Source organism: Hyposmocoma kahamanoa, unplaced genomic scaffold (genome assembly GCF_003589595.1).
Source record: "Hyposmocoma kahamanoa isolate Upper Pololo Valley unplaced genomic scaffold, ASM358959v1 87, whole genome shotgun sequence".
NCBI lineage: Eukaryota > Metazoa > Arthropoda > Insecta > Lepidoptera > Cosmopterigidae > Hyposmocoma > Hyposmocoma kahamanoa.
Window position 1 is genome coordinate 8,113,608 of NW_020654422.1, and position 23,024 is coordinate 8,136,631.

General features: G+C 37.4%; 1 protein-coding gene across 4 annotated transcripts in view; it reads left to right on the forward strand.

The window, feature by feature from the left end:
* The first annotated feature begins 9,953 nt into the window (after positions 1 to 9,953).
* The window catches only part of LOC113235485 (teneurin-a), a 70,810-nt gene continuing 57,739 nt past the window's right edge, over positions 9,954 to 23,024 (forward strand). For 3 of the 4 annotated variants that reach the window (XM_026471187.1, XM_026471189.1, XM_026471190.1), the window contains exons 1-2: positions 9,954 to 10,182; positions 18,272 to 18,602. In XM_026471187.1, coding sequence (XP_026326972.1) covers positions 18,475 to 18,602 — 128 coding nt within the window. In that variant the 5' untranslated portion in view covers positions 9,954 to 10,182; positions 18,272 to 18,474. The remainder of the gene's footprint in view (positions 10,183 to 18,271; positions 18,603 to 23,024) is intronic. The other variant, XM_026471188.1, reaches the window with a different exon arrangement.

Below are 23,024 nucleotides of genomic sequence, written 5' to 3' on the forward strand. Positions count from 1 at the left end.
CGAAAATGTTATTCAGCCTCGGGCAATAGCTTAAATTATAAAACGCGGTCCGCGGCAGGCAACGTAATATCGTGGCTAAAAGAAGGAAAATCTCTTCGAAGCGTTGTCGTTAAATTATCGCATCTGATCGAAGCCGGGCCAGACGCGGCGTCAGCGACCACGCTGAGTTTAGCATATCGCCTGAGCTCGCTAAATCCTCGCGACATAATACAGACGTTAGTCGAGTGCCGAACACGGAGGGCGTCCCGTGTTAAAGCCATTATCAAACCCTATTACTATTTAAAAAAATGGTCGTCCTAAAATTCAACGCTTTCGCAAGAAAGGAAAATTGTTCGCGGACAGACACTTAATAGGATTGGATGAAGATGGTGGAGTAATAAAGCGTGTTCTGTAATGTATTATAGAAGGAGTGCAAATATCACCTCCTTCCGAGGGGCGCCTTGGCTCTGCTGCAAAAGATTATATAAGCTTCCCGAACGTTCTGACATTGTGCGAAGATCCACCACAACAAGTATTGATTACATCTTGCATTCTTTCGGAACGTAGACAATTATTACAAACAAAAACTATTTGGCTTGATTTTGATTAACTGGAAAAGAATGCCTTATGAATTAGGAATTTGTATATGAGTGTATTGTATTGTATATATGACTAAATAAATAAGTAAATAAATAGCGTAATTTTAGAATGTTACTTCATAATTCATAATTCATAATTCATTTAATCATTGCATGTGGTTTCACTGAGGTGTTAACAATTAAAATATTACAACACATGAACCCTGTAAGGGCACTAATGATTTTACCTTAATTACACTGCATGCTGTGTCATTCAATAATTCTATTCCTATACGCTAAATACAATATAAAAATCCAAATCTCAATAATTAAAATCATAAATGGTACAAATATAGTAAACTTAATTTGTTATATAATGCAATTCATAATTCATTCATTAATTTGATAAAACAATGAAAATATAAAAAGTGAATAATCTTAACGCATGTCTTAAATTATTATTATGTCAAAAACGTGTCAAATTCTACAACTCTTTGCAACTGCGCACAACACTTCTGTGACGGATTAACGAACGCCGCCTCCTGAGAAATAAAGATTTGTCTTGAAGAAGTTTTGTCTACACGACTTCAGTAGGGACATAAAATTTAAAAAAAATTATCAGTGGTAAAATTTGCGTGGAACGTTTTTGTATACGACGCACTCGCCATCGCTCCTGAAGATAGCAGCACCCTTACAAAACAGAACGACTATCACAACTTCCTTAATTATTTTAATGGAATAATACATTGTGATAATTCAATTAAGCAACTAAGAGTCATAAAAGGGCGTTTGGAAAAGTGTGATTACACAAAGTAGAAATTTCAGTACTTATCGTTATATCATGCCAAATATTTAAATGTAGAAGTTGGCGTTCTATGACCGATACTGGTTTCGGACAATGTTAACATTTTTCAAGTCTCGCTTGTGTACTTAAAGATCTTCAAGTCCATTCATAAATATATTATTGTTCACGAAACATCATACCATACAATTCCGTAAATTAAATACAGGCCCATGTTAATCCCGGCTCCCGATGACGGCCCGCAACTAACTAACTATAAATAATTAACTGTTACAAATAGGGGTGCATTGCTTTTGACGATATCAACCGATATCATTACGCCGATACCAAAATAAACGAATGTAGATAATGGACGGCGGGATCAATACAAAGTAATCGCGACTGGGTCCAATAAGCCCGGCCAAAACAGCGGGGGGTCGCATCGGATCGCACAGCCTCCGAACATGGGGAAACAATATGGCGGCATGCAAATAGCTCGGCCATTATCGCACCTGGGCAGCGCGAGCCGCCCCGACGAGTAAACAAGATTACGGGAATTGAATGGCTAATTAGGGGAAAAGAAGCGGCCCCACCAACCAGCTGAGTTATCGCGCCTCGTCTCCGCCATATTTCACGACGCTTAACTCTCCTTTATTGTTCGGCCGCCTCTTGTTTAGCTAAAGAGGCTTGTTAGCTTATCTGCTGGAGTCTACCTAGACCGTATTAAGTGCTGTCGCAGCTAGCAACCGAGATTTACTACGCTACAGGATCCTAATGCTGCCGTTAAATAATTGACTACCCGATCCATTTGCTACCAAGAAACGAGGTGATGAAGCTGTGTAGCCACAAATAGCGACGAATTGTGTAAGTGTATTAGAAGTTCCATTAATAAACCCGAGGTCTTTATCTGTTGTCACGACTATTTTAATAACAATTATTAATAAGTGGATAAGTCAAATTATTACGGAAAGATACAATTATAAGGATATTGAATGAACATCGTAACTAGAGAGTAATGTTTACTAAGCAATGGAGACCAATTATCAAAGGTAGTTAAACTAGTTGACTGTTTTATGGGTCAAGTTATTTATTTACTTTCACACGAGTAAACCAACTTACGCGGCGATGCTAATAAGTTACTGCAGGCAGCCAGCCATCACAGTACAAAGCATTTAATCATTATTCAATTAATTAATTACTGACGTTTATAGATTATAAATTCAGAGGAATTACGAGTAAGAGCGGTTAATTTTATGTTATCTATTTAATTGTATAAGCCCCGGGCGATGACTACCAGCAGTTTAATAATACAAACCTAGCTAGAAATGTCGAGCACGCTCTTATTATTACCGCCATTAAAATTGTAATTCAATATACAATGTAATAGGATAACTATAAAATCTTATTTAAAACGGACACAAAAATGTTCGTTGTCTTGAAAAGCATTCCCAATTTCATAATTTTATGCCAGAGTTAATCTGACAATTTACATAATTTAACTCTCCTCCATCTAAGTTTACGACATGATATTGAAAATGATAAATCGATAACGTTTAAAGTACGGGCAATCATACCGAAGTTGGAACAAGCAATATCAAACTTCCAGCGGAGTTCAATTACGTCGCCGATATGATATAAAGAGGTGTGTCCGCCGCGGTCGACGTCGAACTTAATTTAATTACATGCAGCGCTTGTCGCGGGCCCACACACTGTCCAGGTAATACAAGATAAATGATTCACATCGATACAAATACACGATTGCGTTTTGTTTCACGTTACGATACGTAACAGCACCTACATAGTCAGACATGCCCCGGAAACGGTTCAGAATACTGCCGCTGAAATTCCAGCTTCCAATTAAAGCAGATTTAGTTGTATTTAAAATGAATAATGGGACACGCTAAACATTTGTTCTTTCCTAATTTCAATCACTTCTGTTTCCAAAAAGTTCTCATTAATTTGTGAAAAGCTTTTAGTGACCCGCGATCCCGAAAAGCCAAACACTTTGTCTAGAAGAAGCCAGAAAGTTCCATAATTTCTTTGCTGAGATAAGAGGCGAAAGTTCACGCAGTAGCGGAGATTTATGACATCACCGTCGCTCCTTTCACTAAATAATAAAAGGCCCGCTGTAAAACGCGGTGGGGGCATAAAAGTTTTACGTCCATACAACCCGTTGGTACGTAAACGGAGCATGTAGGGTGCTCCGCGTTAGGACGCCAAATCTCCATAAAGAGTAATCAGTGTCGACACAATAGTCCGTTGCCTCATAAATCGTACGCCAACGTCCTCATTTCGTTGCTTAGTCGCCGTCTACTTACGTCGAATTCGTGCCGCGAGCCTAGGGAGACCCATTTAAACAGCTCTAAAATTATTACCTTCCTCTAGATCGTTACTGCCGTCACCGTCCACATTTCGCGTATATTTGGTTTAGCTGTAAAACATGATTTTTCTTTTTTTTATTGTGAACACCAAACAATAGACACAATTAAAAGTCATTTACTAATTTTTTATGCAGTAAATGGAATTTTTGTGTCACCAACACTTGGTTAATAGTGTTGGTGACACAAAAATTCCATTTTTTGGTTGTATGTACGGGTTATTAGTGGTTACTAATTACTACAAAAATCTGGCAAGTGATGAATTTCAGTAATAAACAAGTAAAGAAAAAATAATGATTAAAAAAACAGTTATGTACAATTCAAACCAATGAAAGGTTTGATAAAAAAAATAATTACTGCGTACGTACACATATGTTAGACACATATTGAATGACACTAGGTATTCTAAATAATAATTCCGATCATAGAAAGTATTTTCCTTTTTAACTCCACAGTGACTTTTCACTAACGACGCATCATAATTTAATCATCTAGACAAATAAGCGCACATTTAAAAGTTTTAAACAGGAACAAGTGTCCCAAGTGAAATGATCCTTAAACGTAGTTTTGCGTGCGTCACTCAAGGAGCAACGACATCAATCTTCAGTATACTACTTACTCGAAGGACTAAGGTATATTAAAAGTATTTTTACAGCTTTGTTAGTTCCTATTTATTTTCCTACTTAGTAAACAATATTGTTTAAGTTCAGCTGTAAAAATGTTAAGGAGAATTTATTGAGGTGTATCTTTCGTTTCAAGGTCTGAGTTACTATTTTTCTAAACAAACAAAGCAGTAAAATGTTGGAGTTTCATTAGCAGTAATGTTTTAGTAGCAGTAGAGCTCCATGTGAAAGAGTTTGTCCAGGGAAGCACTGCCACCTTACCTATTTCTGCCGCTAAACAGTAATGTGAGCATTACTGCGTTCCGGTTTCGAAGGGTAAGGGTGCTGCTGAAATTAGAGGCACATGGGACTTGTCAACTTATGTCTCAGGGTGCCGGGCGCAGTAGCCGTGCCCCTCAGATCTTTATGGTTTAACGCTCTGAGTGGTACTGCAACTGTTACGAGCAGGCTTGTCGCTTTTGACGATTTGTTCGTCCCATCACCTAGTATTATAAAAAAAGTCGTAACTATGACTACTTATTAATAAAAAGAAATTACTTTTATGCCAAAATTTAGTTTCCATACTTAGAATATATTTAGGACTTTTAAAATTTCAAGTTTTTTTACATCTTGACTAAAGATTACAATTAAAAGTAAGTTCACTATGTAACTCCAAACACAAAACCTTTATTTTGAATTTTGTCGAATTCTTTTTTACCTTTATAGCATACTATTGTTAAACATATTTAAAGGCGTCTTTTAAAGCCCATAGACGCAAGTCCAAAGGAATAACAACAAATGTAACAATAATATCCGCGTAGGCACGCCAAAGTATGAAATTTTATTACCTATACCGATCAACGAAAATATCGACTTACCGAAACGTCGAACAATTGGTATTGTATCTGTTACCATTGAAATGTGAATATCTCGCTTTTTAAAGCATTAATACTCCAAGATTCAATAGCCACTGAATGTAACAAAGATTATCGGCTTTTTATTATGTTCTTCAGAGAAGCTTTAAAAACTGCGAAAATATTTTCTCTTTTACTGTCTTTCTTTTTTGATATAAGTATTTTTGATATGGTATTGCTTTTCTCCAGTTGAATGAAATTTTAAAAAATCTGATTTGCATTACACTACATTTGATTACAAGAATCTTTATTCTTAAACTCTCCTTAATTCAAAATTTAAAAAGTCACATTGATCAACCTACGATTAAGGTTTATTCCGTAATGTCTGTCGGTACAGCGGTTGCTCTACATAGACAAAACAGACACCGGTTCGAGTCTTTTCAGACCCTAGGAATTTTTCTTTATGTTTCGATCTTTGTATTAATAATAACAAACTAATGGAGTAATTTAACAATAATAAATTAATATCATGGTAGTAAAACATCACAATACACATAACAATCAATATTACAAAGATTACTTTGTTTTTCATTTGTTCCCACATCCGAATGCACTATATTGTTTCTAATTTGATTGTACCTAAACAATTAAAATGTTTTAAGAAAGTTTTTAACGCAATTCATTAGGTGGCCAGAGGCCGACGTTACATGCTTTATTAACGTACGGTAATTTGATAAAGCCCTCTCAACCGCTTAATGGGGGTGCTTCTATCATGAAAATACCTTCACATTTTGTACAATAGAGCATAGAGCAATCTTGTAAAACCTTCTATAGCTTTTTAATGGATAAAATCAAGAGAAACTTAATATTTTAAAGAATTCTAAAGTATGTTAGTTGGTAAGAGTAGGTATCCTGTAGAGTGGAATTGTTAGTGTAGTAATTGATAATGCAAACTTATAAAATTTATTGATTTTGTTAGGTGTATACTCGACGTTCCCATCCCGTATTGGACAACCATGTTAGTAAGTACGGCTTCAAATAAGACCTGCTATTCTTAGGGCGTAAATGGACTAAATATTTTAAATACTCATGTGTTAAGTCATTTTTAATTTCCGTTAAAATTGTAAAGCTCTTAACTAGATTTAATTTTGTTCATAATATAAGTAGCTAGCTGTTGTAGCACTTATAATATTATAGCATGCGTAACAAAAATTTCATTTCGAATTCAATTTGTTTACTCAATGCGTTTCGAATTGACTTTGATTTATATTATAACATGATACAATGTAGCAATCGTTGTGATGTTCCAACTGATATTGTTTGTATTCAATTTGATATGGTATTTTAAAGCCTCCAAAATCAAAAGGATGAGACAAAATGTAAAATACGATCGTTATTCAATATTACGCGTAGATGTTCCATCCATTTTGTGGCATTATCGCAGAGCGAGGTGCACGTCGCACGGTGACAAACAACATTCGTGGCCCATTCGTGGTCGACATTTATGCGATGTCATGGTTCTCAATAGAAATGCCTCGATTTACGCTCCTCTTCTACTTTTTGTCTGATGTCTTTTTATTTCAATCGTGATCGGCTTGTGCCATTCCATCGAGGACAAACACCCAGTTCTTAATTCTGACAGTTACCTATCTATTGAGAGAAGACACGACATTTAGCTCAATAGACAGAAGTGATTAAAGTTTTATATAAAAGCTTTCCAACATTTGCAGGATAACATTGAAATTCAATTTTTAGGTCTTAAGTACGTTTCTTAGAAAAGTTGCCGACATTCAGTACATTTACAAATTTCAAATATTTTCAATTGAAATTAAAGGTATAATACTTCAAGATAAAAGCTATAGCGGTACCTACTTCACTGTTTGAGTAATCGGTACCTGTTCATACTCCAATAATTATTTACCTTTTGCGGATTTAGTTAAATAAACGATAAGGACGTTCGAAAAATGAACCAATTACATTTCTATGAAACGAGAAGATGAATGTTGTATACCTTTAAATTTTTGTTAAATGTATTAAGAATTTATATCCCTTATATTACTCAAATTACTCAAAATAAAGATCAGTTTTTATTCTACATTCGCCTTATTTCCTTGTCGTCAATTCTCATCCTCATATGGCTACCCTGCTCTGCTTCAAGTCACACATTCATAGACACTTTCATAATTTATCGGACACTTTTTTGTAATTTATAAAATAACTGATTCAATATATGTATAATTATAATTCAAATTCATAGGGCAACTAACATTCCATCTGATCACATCAAGCACTGTGTTCCTGTAATATTCAGTATACTTGGACTTGGATTCCTGAATGTAGTATTGGGGCTGTATAAGAAAGGCTGTAACAACATGGATTGATTACAAAATTGCCATGCTTTGCGAAAAAAAGATAGGGAGGTAGAGGATAACTTTATGAAGAATATCAACGTAGCTATGGCTACGTTGATGTTTTTGACTACTTGTTTTCACCCTTGAACGAAACATTTGAGATGGAAAACATTCACAATCCCATTCAGCATAGTGCGTAGTATCCTGTTCGCTGCCAGTCAAGTTCAACAACAAAGTTAACATGAGCACTGTTCAACAGTTCAAGCCAGACGTAGCGAGCGTCAGGAACAGGTGCTATCATTTGAATAGATTAATAAGAGCAAACAATAGTTGAGCAAAATTGTGAGGCATGAGGATCAGATTGTAGAAAACAATGTGCTAAGGTTCGAAGCGCAATGTTGGTAGCGGGGGAGCTATTTGTATGCGTAATGGAAGATCGAATTTCGTATTTGTTCGTGGGGTCGTTAGCAGCACCTTCGCGCTTGTTTATAAAGAAAACAAAACCCTTTATCCGAGGCGGGCAAGTTGAGGGGCGCGCCGCGAAACCGTACCGGCTTCGCCAACAACAACATAACGAGTTTAATAAATATCGGTTATTGTTATATAGCAATGTTTGCACAGTTATCGGACCCTTATCCTTTCGCTACTAGCAACATGTCCGGATGTAATTTTCAGCCATAAACTTTCACGAATGGTGCGTAAACAAACGAACTATGAACGATTAAACTTGCGATTTACACGTTAGTAGTTTTAATAGAGACAAGAGAATAGTTTAAGCAGCGGCTCTTTTTGATTGTTTGATATTGATTGACGTAGGTACAATGCATAATTACGTTAATATAGCACCTCCATACAAATAAGTGAAAAGTGAAGCTGTAAATTTTGTCGTATTTTTTAAGTTTTTTATTGAATGTCAGGATGTTTGACCACCATGATATTCAATTATTTTTATGGAATTACTCCACTAATTTGGTACAACTATTGATACAAAGATCGAACACTTAGAAAAGAAATCCTTCGATCCAGCTGGATTCGAACCAACGTCTTGCAGCAAACCGTGACAAACGCTATGCCCACTAAACCACTGAACGAACTAGCGAATCTTACAAATTTTTCTATGTGCTTGTTGCAGATCTTTGTTTCTTCTTTTTAACAGTAACAGTATGAAATAAAGTATTTATAATGTTCACGGAGATAAACGGTGCACTATAATAAATAGTATGACATATCGAAGCCGTTAAAGTCACGTTGTTCACAAAATAGAAAAATTTAAAATAGAAAATGTTACATTATATACATTTGTCATCATATCTCGGTTATCTCGTATTTTCCTTATATAATCGTGATCTAAAGTCGTTACACAAATATCAATAAGTCGAAAGCCGACATGTCACCTCTGTTTGTGGAGCTAGGCTCTGCAGGAATCCGTGTTTATGGGATTTCACGGCGTACATAAATTGTCCGGTAGATACGGCATACCTAAAACCCGATGAAGCGTGAACGAAAGTCACGCGCCAAGGATTTTGTATCCACACGTTCCCCGTCCATACTAGATTCATATAAAATTTTCAAGCTTTCTTTCTCCGTGATGCACGGAAACATAATATAATAAATAGGTATATCTATTGATTGAGACATTATACACAAATGGAAAAATTTTGCGTCTTACCTAATATACGTTTAGTACAGCCAGAGAAAAAACCAAGATGGAGCTTTTAATCATTCTTTAAATCTACTTTAGCGCACAGATGGAACGCTGTTATTTTCAAGAGTTAAATGCGGTAACTTATACTATGGAAACATTAATTTAATAACAGATGTCCATCAGGATATGGACCGATGAAGTGTTTGTTTTGTGCGCCTGTTAAAACACTGTATTTACACAGTTAGTAGACCATCACAGGCTGAGTATACGCGGTGTCAAGATCACGTCGGGCGTAGCGTCGCGCTGCCCGCGGTGACACGCGCCGCCGCCGTCCCGCGACACGCCCCCTACCCTCTATCGTCCGCCTGCTACCCTCAACCCTCGCACCACGCATGCTCCAATTATAATCTGTTTAGGGATGTCCATTGTCGATTAAGATTAAATTTATAAACTAAAAGGTTTACATCCAATGAAATTAATAAGGTGTTAAATATTTTGAGCAGTTCAAAGTTTACCACCAGCGTAACTCCCGACGATAGCACGAAAAAGCTTCAAATTTCATTTAAAAAAAAAAGCAAATAAAGCACAGAGAGTATCTCTCACGTAGAGAACTCGAGCTTTCATGTGTCTATTGGAGAAACTGACAGGGTTAAGCATGATAGCCACCCGCGGAGGATAACTCGATAGCTCGACATAGGATAGGGCGGCATTATCTCGGGGACGGCGTGCGCGCGCAGAGGCGTCGCGCGGAGGGTTTCAAATCGCCTGCGGAGGGCGAACGGTCCGCGCGCCTTGTCGTTGTCAGTCGCGCGGTCACTCGACATAACACCTCAGGCCTGAGAGGTACGCTGGTGCTCGAGCAGCCCGCATGCTACTCGTCGGCAACTGACCGATACCGTACCGGTCTCAGTCGCGCGTGACCTCCGCCCTTGCGGAGCGCCCGTGTCCACCGCGACACCACCAACTGACACCGCGGTATGTCCCTGAAGCCTCTTGCTCTGGCTGGAGTAGCAGGTATCCCCGAGCCCTGCCCTCAGTAGCGTGATACTCAGTAATATCGCCGAAAGCGACGCAATATAGCCGACCCGCCGCTTATGTGTCCGACTTAAATTTGGTTTTTATTGTTTTTAGTGTTTATTGTTTTCCTAAAATGTGCTCTAATCGTAGTAAAATGCCTCAAATCACATAGCAGGCTCTCGTGTGCTGTGAATTACGGGCTTGGTGGAGAGAATCACGTCATGGCGGCGTGTGATTGTGATGAACTGCTCCAATTTTGTTCTTTTGTTCCATAATAAGTAAGCTATCTTTGGATACGGAAGAAAATCACATGACATTGATAAGTTGCATGTATGTATGTATCTCTAATTAATCGTAAGAGTTTTAGAAAACCACTTTTAATATGTAAATGACAGACCGTTACCGCACTGTGATGTTATCTCAATGGTTTATCTAATCGAATCCCTTATCTGCACGTACATTTCTATTAGAGATGTATATAATTATGCTTATTAATTAGCATATCAAACATGTTCTAGAAACGGCTGTTAATTACAGTAATAAAGATACATATGATGATATTTCTCTGTTTATGTCAAAATTTATATTTAGTCGCGATCGATTATTTGTCCCTCCCACGTGCCGATATTAGAAAAAACATTCAATAACAATGAATGTCTGTCTTTTATTTATTTCCCTCGAATGCATTACGAAATACCTTCTTTAAAGTGTGACTGAGTTTCGTTGACCTAATAAACAAAAAAATACAACACACAGTTGGGTTATTATTTATTCGTCTTGCATTCTATTGATACTATATGTATATTTAAAAAACTTCTCTTTTGAAAAACGATTAGCTTGGTTATTGCCTAGATATCGAGTTATTCGTTATTCCATTTCGGAACTTCCATCATTCATTGCAAAAGTCCTTACTGATAATTTCTCAATTTCGATTCTTATTTATGTGTATTTGATTTTCATTATTTGAATGTGTACTTGTGTTTGTAAGATCTATGTCAGCGGGTCTGCTTTAGTATTTTAATTCACATATTGTATGACACGAACGTCATATATTTTTGAGATGCTCTACAGTATCTAATTTTATTATATATAATTCATATTATTAATAATTTGTTGGAGACTATTAAGAACTAAACTAGTAGAGTTCCTTGTGAAAGGGTTCTTCCAGGGAAGTACTGCTACCTTGCCTATTTCTGCTGCCAAGCAATATTGTGAGCGTTGCTGCGTTGAAGGGTAAGGGTGGGTGCTGGTAAAATTACAGACACATGGGACTTGTCAACTTGTCTCAGGGTGACAGGCGCAGTAGTGGTACCCCTCAGATCCTTGCTATTTAAAGCTCTGAGTGGCACTGCAACTTTTACGGACATTCGTGTAGCTTACCATCAAGCGCACAAGTTATACGTCCCGCCACTTGATATTATAAAAAAGAAACTAAATTAAATAAGTCTTATAATAAACATTGATACTTCAAAACGCTTATGTAGTAGTACCTAGTTTGAAGTAAATTCGTGTTTATTAAATACAATTTTCAAGGCAAGACTTAAGATGTAAAAGCAATTAATAAACTCTACGGACCGGTAAATATTCGAACTTTACTTATTTTAATTTAATTAAAACGAGGACTACAATATAAAGCACCGAGAAGCGTCGTATTAATTTCGAGAGTCTCATTCAAAACTAAAAGAGCCTCTATTGGAAATAGTGTAACCAATTTATATTGGTCATAAAATAACAAATAAATCATACTAATATAATTAAATCGGCGCGCGTGTATTCTCTAGAGTCTCACGACTGCTATTAACGACGAGGGACCATATGTAAGAACCTGTCTTCGCGATATATTAACGGCATCTTGAACTCGGACCTCGCACATCAATTAGCTTCGACTTGTACTTACAATTATGTGCTCAAACTAAATTGCTGGAAGAGTCGTTGATCGCTAATGATACGGCTAAGTTTCCATAACACGTGACGAACGCCTGGGCGCGTTCACACGCAGAAAGCCTGTGGAATTTATCGTAATTTTCGTTGACTCATTGTCCATTTCACGTTGGATTTCTTGTAGGCTAAACGAACGGTGTGTGTCACGTGTCACAAATGATACACGCACACAGGGTCGCGGCACTGGCCTAATGTCCTCGGCTAATGCGGCGGTAGGCCGACAAGAGGACAATTTCCGGGCCCGCCCCCTACCTTGCCGCCATTACGCACTAGAAACAATTCCCTAACCATTATAATCATTAATGATCCCGCGCTGCCATTACCGCCCGCCAACATTGATTCTCTCTTGTCACTATTATTTATTGTCTCAAGACAATATCTCAAAGCGGCTTCGCTTGTTATAAGTTGTTCAATTTATTATAAAACTTAAAATTGGGCAACTCGTAAAATTAATACCAAAAGCAGCTATGTATTTAAAACATTCAATACAAAGCCAATAAACAACGGTTAATTTTTTTTTGTAATCTGGTATCAAACATACCAAATACTTCGCCCCTTTTATTCATTAATAGTTATCACCCCTTATAAGTCTCACTACCGCGTATGGATCTCTTTAAAATTGTGGTTTAAGGCCACTGTTCACTAGTTTTACCAGACTAATCGACTTCACATGTGAAGTCATGTCTTTGAAGAATTTTTTCTTCCACGAATTTGATTCCAACTCAAATGCTTTCGGTTCGGTCGGACACTTTGGAAAAAATAAATAGTAAAATTGAATATATACACTGAATAGTATACGGTGTGAAAATACTATTCCTAAAAATTTTTACGATGGAAAAGAAACTCTAACTTACCTCAAAATTATAGATGAAAACCGCTGTCTTCAATAGGTACTTTACATATACCAATATTTTTATATTAAGTGATCTAAATAGAACGCGTAGGTATATGATATTAATTTTACAAATACCTAGCTTTAATTTCGTCTGTAAAAATTCTGAAATGAAGCCAGTGTGCCTGCCCCTCGACCCGCGCCTTTGCCCTATTAATATTCTATTGAACCGATTCAGTACGGAGAAAATTTTTATTCGAGGTGAGGCAATATCGACTCTCAAGAGATTATTCATCACATAAGTAAGTGATACTGAAATCAGGTTGGTAATGGTTAAAAACTCGTTATATTATTCTAAACGCGAGACGAAAACTCCCGTGTGCTAATCAAGAAAACTTACTTCAAATTCTTAGATTTTTATATTTTGAAATTACATAAATGGTGACCTGTAACTGCAAACCTATGCCTGACACATGATTCGAATAGGATATATAGTGATGGAAGACATACATATGTATATTCTTTCATTTTCACAAAATATAAAGGCTAGATCCTAGTAAGATATCAGCTCTACTTCTTTTTGAGTAGTTCTCTCCAGCGACAAAACACGGCACTGACAGATGCAGGACTAATGACAAATTAACCGTTAAAAACTCGTGGAAAGGCGACGCGACAGAAAAAACCTCCGAATAAAAAGCTACGAGTCGGCGCTTTTATCTCGGCGCTCGTTTCGCGAAGACAGCGTTTGTTTTGAATGGGCGTCCACTCCGGCACACTCGCCGCTCGCGGCACGGCCCCTCTAAACAACGCGTCTGCCCTGTCGGATGTAATCATCGCTTACCAACTCTTAAACCGTTTGATCTCTTCTTTTTAACCTCTCCAGTAAAATAATATCCCACACTCGCTACAATGCTCTTTACTTTCAATACATTTTACAAACATTTCATTACTTGAATTATGTAAAGCATATTTCTACATATCCATTAATTCGAACTCTTTCATCACATTTTTCGGTTTTAAATTACCATAAGACTACGTGCCGATGACTTAATATTTACATCAACCCCATAATCATTTCATGACAATATGAATACAATGGTATAGAACGGTCGATTGACAATAAAACAATGGGTATCATCAAGGAGTGAATGGTATTCGATTCGCACGCGAGCTCTGATTGCTCCCACGATAATTACAGTAAATAATGTGTTCAGCAAATCATACAGTACAAAATGAGGCATAAAATGTTAAAGCCGAGGCTTGGGAACGAGACGAGCGTGCGTAATTACCCGGCGAGAATGTGGCCGAGTCCTGCGGCCGGGACAGCCTCCGACCGCGTCGCTAAACTAGGAATAAAGTCCTCGGTGCGGTACCCTGAACTCGTTAATTACACTTGGAAACTTAATATACATGTTACAATTTGAAAGACTGTTTCCAATTTCAATCCAGAGCCGTAAGATAAACGACTTTAATGTTTACCGAGATCACATTTAATTTTTAGGATTCGACGAAGAGTTTTGAAGTGCATACGTGTCCTCGGGGCATCTATCAAACGGACAGGAATTGTTTCCCACAGCCCGCTCTCGGCTCGTCACGGAATCAATATCGTCTTTTATCTTATGAAACGTGCTCCACATACACACACCACCTCGCTTGCTGCACACACGTAATACATTCTAGGGCTCACACTCGAATGGAATACGGATAACATTGGAAGTAGATAGTGATAATTAAACCTAATTTGTTATCTCTCTCACGATTTTCTAAAACTGGGAAGATATAATTAAAGCTCTAAACTTTTCTAATATTAGTATTCCGCTTATTTATTCATGTATACCTTAATGTTTTGTTTTTTTTTGTATCTTGTTTTGCAAATACAGGACTATTTACTTATTAAATATTTTAAGCTTGTTTTATAAAGATCGGGTGGTTTTTACTAATACTCATTACTTCATAATTTTAAGTTTATTGAATATCACGATGTTCTACGACCATGATATTCAATTGTTTTTTTGTGAAATTCTTCATACCGCCATGCCTGTCTTATTACTAATATTACTTAACTATTAGATACTTTACTAATTTCATTCATGAAAACCACTAATGTGTCTCACGGCACTTACAACGTACAATTAAATCCAGTTGGCATCCCTTCAAATCACAACTACGGAAAGCGCCACAGTTCTCAGCAGATGTCAAGTGTGAACGAATTCATTGACTATTTCGTTACAAAAGCTTTACGCCAATTAAAATTGTTGAGTAATTTTTTGTGGCACGTCGCCTGACGGATGCCGAAATCTATTTGGGTCACAACTGAAGATTAATATGATTCAAACGAATAGGCGTCTTGTTAATGTTTGTGTAAATATACATACCAAAAACGTGTTTATTACCATACAACTGTTCTCTATACAATTCTCGAATTATAAACAATGCTTTGTTAATTGACACTGGGTTCTTGTGCAACGCTCTCAAGTACAGCTACTAGCTTTAGATTGTATAGAATCAATAAGCAATCCATTGAAACACGGTGCACAAGTTCTTATATCATAAATTACACGATGCATCTGGTTTATGTGTATAGCGTCAATACAGTCAAGAGCAATGTACGACGCAATCCAGCATGCGACGGTAGAAGCGAACACTGTCGTCGCAAGTTGAAGTGCAAGAACAAGCTAACCATATATCAGTCCGACCAGAAATACATCAGTCAGCGTCTGTACTACGAGAAAACGATCTACGACGATGCTGCTTGCTTCCTACTTGCCTTATAAGCACAGACTGCCATCAGACTAAAGCCGAGCCTTACACAGCGCAATATCTCCACGTGATTTACTATCGAAACAACAATCGCATAACTCTATTACAATAAATTGTTCTTGCTTTCTCTGATCGTCAATAGAATGTCCGTCAATAAAATTACAATATGGTTTAGTGGGCGTTATAGCACCATCCATAGCATTATTACAGAAAATTTAAATGGCTGTTTTCCTATAAGTTGAATTCAGAGCGCACGTTCCTTTCTGCAATGTCCCATTGAAATGCCTTGCTATAAATTGGTCTTTACAATTTTGCATCAGTGCAATAGAAAGACATACTGTTCCATTCAGTTTTATAGAGATTAATGCACGCTGACTTTCGTAGCATGCGACGAGAATCGCCCACTTAGCAATGTTATAATGGTATATGATCCCTCAATTGGTCATTAATGTTACAAGTAAATTATGAGCGTTTAATTTATCTCAAGATCATTGAGTCTTCCTTATCGGATTATGATCGTACTGTAGAATTTTGCATGAAGATCGTAATTAAAAGGCAATATATCATAAAAAGTCATGGTATATTATAATAAGTATAATTGCCTGTGTATTAAAATGAAATACGCATAATTTGTTCCTAAAAAAGTTCTTATAGAGAATTTGGTTGGATCGCGACGAAACTTTCACTTTATGCCTCTCCGCGCTGGCAGACAGCGTTCGAGAGACACAAAACAAAGTTTTGCCACTGGGGCTTTAAATTCCCTAATGTTTGTCAAAACATACTTAAACCTGTCAGGAGGCGCTTAAATCAATTTATTATACAGGTACTCGGAGACACTTCGGCAACGAGCATGTTTACCCACATGTATGTATGTAAATCTCGCGTTCGTTGCTTCTTCAAAAAACCGTATGGAAAACTCTAAGCCTCTTTTATATTCTTATTCCTTATCCTTGTGGGATAATTCAGACCCATAGGACAGGTTTTTACATAATTTTACTGCGGCCCTTTCTATTGGAAGTACGCTTTTGCTGAATCACATTTTTCGTGACAATTTTATCGGTCGCATAGAAGCGAGCAGGGAGGATGGTGCTAAGCTAAATTAGTTAACGTTCAAATAAATCACGACACGTAATGCAATTTTGAGAATCGTAAATAAAATTGAGCAAAGGGTAACGAGTTTTAAAAACAAACATTTTTGAGAGAACAAAAAAGGGTAACGGGTGCGCGGCTGTCGTGTTTGTCGTGAACAATGTACCTAGCGTGTGATGTAGGGTAATTGTTTGACATGCAAAGCACTGAGATCAGCCAGCCGCCGCTCTTGACGCGACTGACGACCGCTCAGGGGTATAGCGTTTGAACTATCACAGTTTTACACACTCACACGCGAACACAACTGTACTAACTATAAACAGATACACACACACTCCAAGTTTAGATTATTTGCATCAAAGGCAAAGTTCTGCGTCTCGTTAGCAACATATTCTGGGTTCTGTTTCTAAAATCTTATTCCAGAGTTACTTTACAAAGCCAGTAAACGCCTGAGCTTTGAAGTTTATTAATCAAGCGCAGATTATTGTATGCGGCTATGTAATGAATGTAAGAGCTCCTTAGAAAATTATTTATTTGTGTACTCTAGGTAAATATATACTGCTTGTAAGTATGGTGTGAACAAAGTGTTATCGCCAGTCGTAATTCAGACTCTGCTTCGGTATGACCCGAACCCTTCATCATTTCCAATAATCGTATAGATTTTCTCCTTTCTTATCTCACCTTCAGTCGTTTGCAGAGTTACATTGGCATTCCCTTTATTTGAGAACTGAAATGGAAGCAAACACACTCGTGTATCAAATAGATTACTAAGTACACTTACTATTACATCAGACATAGTAGCTTGTCCTTTGCGAACTAGTAATTAAATAACGTTAGGTATGTTATACTCGTACGCGGGTTCACCTTTCTGCAGTAACCAAATCTTTTGCAACAATTCTACTATCATTATACTAAATTCTACTAATCAATTCTACTAAACACGTGTTTTTCTTCGTAATACGATTTTTTGCATTCTAAAAATCAACTCTATCTTTACAATCTAACAAATCTCCGATTAGCAAAAAAAATATCAAAAGCATTTAATGCGGCAACTCACAAAGGACCCTCTTCTTCTATAGAAAAACAGCTGTTATTCACACTGCACACTGAATATTCTTCAAAAATACAATGGCAAATTTAACCGCATCACGTCATGTTGAACATGGGAGAGCTTTCGTACGGTTACGTCAGGTCTATTGCACTATGGTCCCTCGTTGTATGGTCCGCATTTTTTGTTGCTCGTCCAATAACTCAGCGAGCTTTCGATAGCACCTCGGGCGCGGACGCAAAAAACGACAAAAGCTCGTGTGAGCTCTAGCAAGGGTCGGTCTCGAAGCGCTTCGTCGCCGGCGGTTAGTTAGGTGCGCGCACGCAACGGGATCGGGTGGCACGATCGAGTACCACGCGACGCTTCTCTAGTCCAACCAACGTACACTCATTCAAAAAAAATAATTATCCTTACAGATTCATATTTTCAATTAAGAAAATAAGTGTTTCAAAATGATAGACAAAAAGAACATTTGAACTTAACCAGTGAATTTCTATTAAACACGATGTCGACGAACGTAAATAAAATAGTGTTAACGATGTAAGTGATAAAGTAGACGTTATTTGTGAGATGTTGGGTGCGAGCAAACTACAGTGAAGTGAACCAAAATCCAGTCGAAATGACGATGAAATCGCTGAAGTATAGCGAGCGGGAGGATATGATGGAGGGCTTCAGCCCGGTGCCACCCCCCCTCCCGCGTCGACAGCCCGTCAGAAATATCTACGCGGAGCCTTTCGTAGACCCGAGGTAAGTGTAACGTCGTCCTTGAGCACCTACAATTAACGTCAAAAGGTAAGTCTTTTACTAACCCTAATAAAATTGCGAATTAATTTAACAAACACATTAATATGGAACTTGGAATGGCTCATAAGCAACAGTATCTTTAATCAAATTTCAAAGAAGCTGAAATAGGTCAAAGTTTCTAAGATATTATAAATTTCCAGACACTACACAGACATCAAAGAACACAAGAAACCATCTCTCCACAAACCGTGTGTATCTCTTCAAAGAGTTTAATACAGAGCTCCTAATATTATCACTTACGTACCTAATAAGAGGGTATGACGAAACACTAATAGATGAATGTTTGGCATGATATCCAATCCTACACGGTTCAGGGGCTAACTTATGTACCGATTGTGTAGTCCAGTTTGATATTCGCAGCTAGTGTCGTTTAAGCGAGCAAACAGGGAACCATCATTAAGGACAATAAAAATAATTGAGTTATTCGTATATATTTTTTACTATTGCTATTTATTTTTTGTATGTATAGCTATAAAGTTTTTTGAACAAAACTCTGTGCATCGTGCGGTGCTCGCTCATTCAAGTGTTACCCGAATTTTTGTGACTCAGGCTGCCGTCTTGAAGGAAGGACGTGTGAGTACTTTATTATCATTTTGGAGAGAGTAACCCAGGCGGAGATCAAATTAGAATAAGCACAAGCCTCAAAATATAATCCACTCATAGCCACATGTCTTGGCTACTTTACGCCACATTATTTCTAATATTTTTATTAAAATTTGACTATAAGACCTCATTAAACATAATCACATCTTGACAATTTACAATGTAGAAGCGCCAATAACAGCATTTTCATAAATATTATATGAAATCATCCAATAGGAAAACATTCATCTGGCGGTAAGATGAAACACACAATCGCTAAGCCGCCATACATAAATAACGAAGCTTTTGATAAAGCCGACTACAAGAAAAGCACGCCGTGGAACAAACGTAAATGACCATTCAGAAAGCATACCAAACACCGCAACAACATTAAAAATTTTATGACAGTGCCAGGGCAGTTCCTGTCACAAGCTATAAACGATTAATGATTATAATAATATTTGATAAACTTTAGATCTATCTTGTGCGCAACTTTTATACTTCTTCTAGTATTTGTATCTGTCATAGAAACAGATTGTAATAAGAAACAAAATAAACACATTACAAATGTCAAGTAGTAACTATTTGCAGACAAACAATACCCAACCGGAACTATAATAAAAAGAATCCGAAAGAAATAAGGAAAATGTTCAATTCAATTGACTAGTTGAATCAGTCGGCGCACTTGTTTACCTTCCCGACCCCAACTTACCCACCCCTTGTATACGCAGCCACTCTACAAAGTAATAATAAAGAGCCTGGAGCTAGAAAACATCTATTTCATTATATATAGTACGACTACATACCGTAGGCATTTCCGCAAACCTCCGAAAACTACCAAACATTATTAAAGTAGGTACGTCACTACACAAAACTAATTCTGCAGCGCTTATTTGGGATCTCCTTTGAGATTACCGTTAAGGGTTCTCACAATGTCAAAATTTTGTCTATTGGAACCGATTCTTCTAGTATGTGGTATATGCAGATGTGTGATAATCGTCACTCGGTAGATCAGGTTGGGCCGGATGCGTAGTCCTATATGCTAGGTCATAAATCACATTTTTATACTTGGCGCACATTCCGAGCGCAGTTACAACCATCTGCGACACCCCAATCGGTGCTCAGCTTAATTTCGACAGATTCGAGGGCGAATCTGAACTATTAATATTGCAGTATAAGTAGAAAATACTTGTGCCAGTATGAAAAAAGGACTTATTTATATCAAGCGTGTGCACTCTTCTATTTATTTATACACATTTGTCTATTTACTCACAAAGTACCCAATCTATTGACACAAATATGAAACGACATCAATTTGACATGCAACAGCGATGATCGATAACGGAAACTCTAGTTGACGAGCAGCTAGCGCTGAGTAAGAATGTAATTTCCTTACAATGTGTTAACAAGGACCGAATGCGTACAATTTTGAGGTCGGGGCCTGTGAACAAGCGGTGAGCATAAACTCATTAAACCAGAGATACTACATGTAGAAAACAGTCGAACATAACACGACTACATGACTATAAGCGATTGAGATGGAACAGTACGTATAATTAGTCACAATAGCTATGATCTTGTGTGAGAAAAATGAGTAAACTGCATAATAAAAAGAGATAAGATACCAGATAATGATTTCGATGATAATAAAGAGTTTACACTTACTGAAGCCTATCTATTTCCCGCTATTGTAAAGGCCACAGTTTGACGGTTAAGTGCACGCAACAACGGCGGGTAGACAATACAGATAGCATCGTGCCCCTTCAAAGCCGCGGAACGCATCGACAAGGAACCGATCATTATAAAGGTAACCCCAAGCAAACTTTCTCTACGCGACGGCGCCTGCGCACTAAACTATTACATTACAGTTAAATTAATTGCAATAAATGTCCATCGTGTTATAGTTTTAATTGAAATACTTTACTTTATTGTACTCTTAAAGAGTGTACAATAAAAGTAGCTTAAGCGTACGTATAAGAAGTACCGGTATTAAAAATAATAAAATACAAAAGTATATGTCATCGGATGCCTTTGTCCATCTTAGAGACTGGAGCCTGTTCCAAACGGCATGACTCATTACATCAAACTGGTATTCGTGTAGATGCGCATAGAGAAGTTTATGCTTTGCTTTTTAATTGAATCTGCAGTAGATTTTGTTTCGCTTATTTCAACTCAAAGAGTCGTTTTCATTAATAAGAAATTCGAATATTCTCGTTGGAAATGAAACTACTCGTATTTTCATTCGTGTATATTTATTTCCACACAATCTACAATTCTTGATTCTCCAAGAAAATATTAATTCCACAAAATAAACTTCATGTGCTCAGTAACTTTCTCATATTTAGTAAATCATTGTTTGTAAGAAGCGATAATTAGCGCCGAAACACAAACAGGAGCAAATGCTGCCAATGTCTGCAAAGACACGATCACTGCGAACACTCCAGGGAACTTCCTAACTGACAGTACATATTTGATCATATGCAGAACCGGGAAGCTCAGTCGAGCAAGAAATGATTTCCATACGGCCCGGACAGCGCAAACACCGCTCACCCATCAAAGTCCAACACAAACGCACAACTGAGTTAATAGCATTTAGACGATGGCTCCCGTCGCAAACCATTTCCTCCGCACGGATTCGCTTTGTTACAAAATCCAATTCAACCCACTCCAACGGCTCTATAACTAAATTGAATAGCCATAATTAATTGTTCATGTCACTCTGTTAATTAGTTTATATATCCCAATCTCAGTCGACGGGATAAAGATAATTCACTAAGTTCAGCGAACTGTGAGTTTCTGTCAATTAAACAGAACCCATTTACGGAAAGATCACACATGGCAGACGATATCGGAGCGTTCAAAGGCAAATTGCACGTGGGATCGTTAACTCCTTAGTGCAAAGTAGCTTAGCTACATGTAGTGGATTGTTTGGCAAGCGCAGGCCCGGTACACACACCCATATTTATTTATTTAGCTGACACAAGCCGGCAATATTTAGTTAGAACGAGTTGAGCACTCCTGGCGCTGGGATATTGGCAGTAGTGCACTCCTATTACTGAGATTGCTCGGGGCGCACCGCCATTTCTCCACCGCCCTGTGATGCGCTACTTTATCGCCACGAGCGGCGATTTTTGTTGCTTCGCTTCATATTTCATGGCGTAATAGGTTTTTAAATGAGCTCCACTCTCTAGCATCCATCATCTAATAGAAGTATGATGTTCTGTAAGGATTTTACATAATTTATAAGTAGGTACCTATCTACTATTAAATGAGTACTTGAATTATAAGTCGTATATATTTAGGAGCACTTAAGTGAGTATTATGGAGTACAGTGATCGATTGTAGTTTAGAAGCGTGTTTTATTAATAGGTCGTGTAATTAGAGGAAACGCCCCATCGAGCTAGCACTATATCCTCTTGTGCGGTCATACAGATAGGGGCTCTAACATCATTGATGTTTCAACTTTAAACCAACAGTTACACGCTGCAGGAAGTTCAATTGTCTGACTTTACCCGTAATATTTAATGTCCACACAATCATTCCATTAAACTGAATCTTAGTGCTTCAATCATCAATAATTGGTCCGATCGATCGAACCAATTACTTTGCGACTTCATGTTATATACAGTTTAATTTGAAATACAACAATAGATAACAGGGTTCAGAATGCAGTGAACCAGAGAAATAAGTTTCTTTTTTAAAAGAAAACACTGGAAATAAAGTAGCGTAGCTACGTAGCTATTCAAGATTCGTGTTGTGGGGTCGTTAGGAACATTTACATTT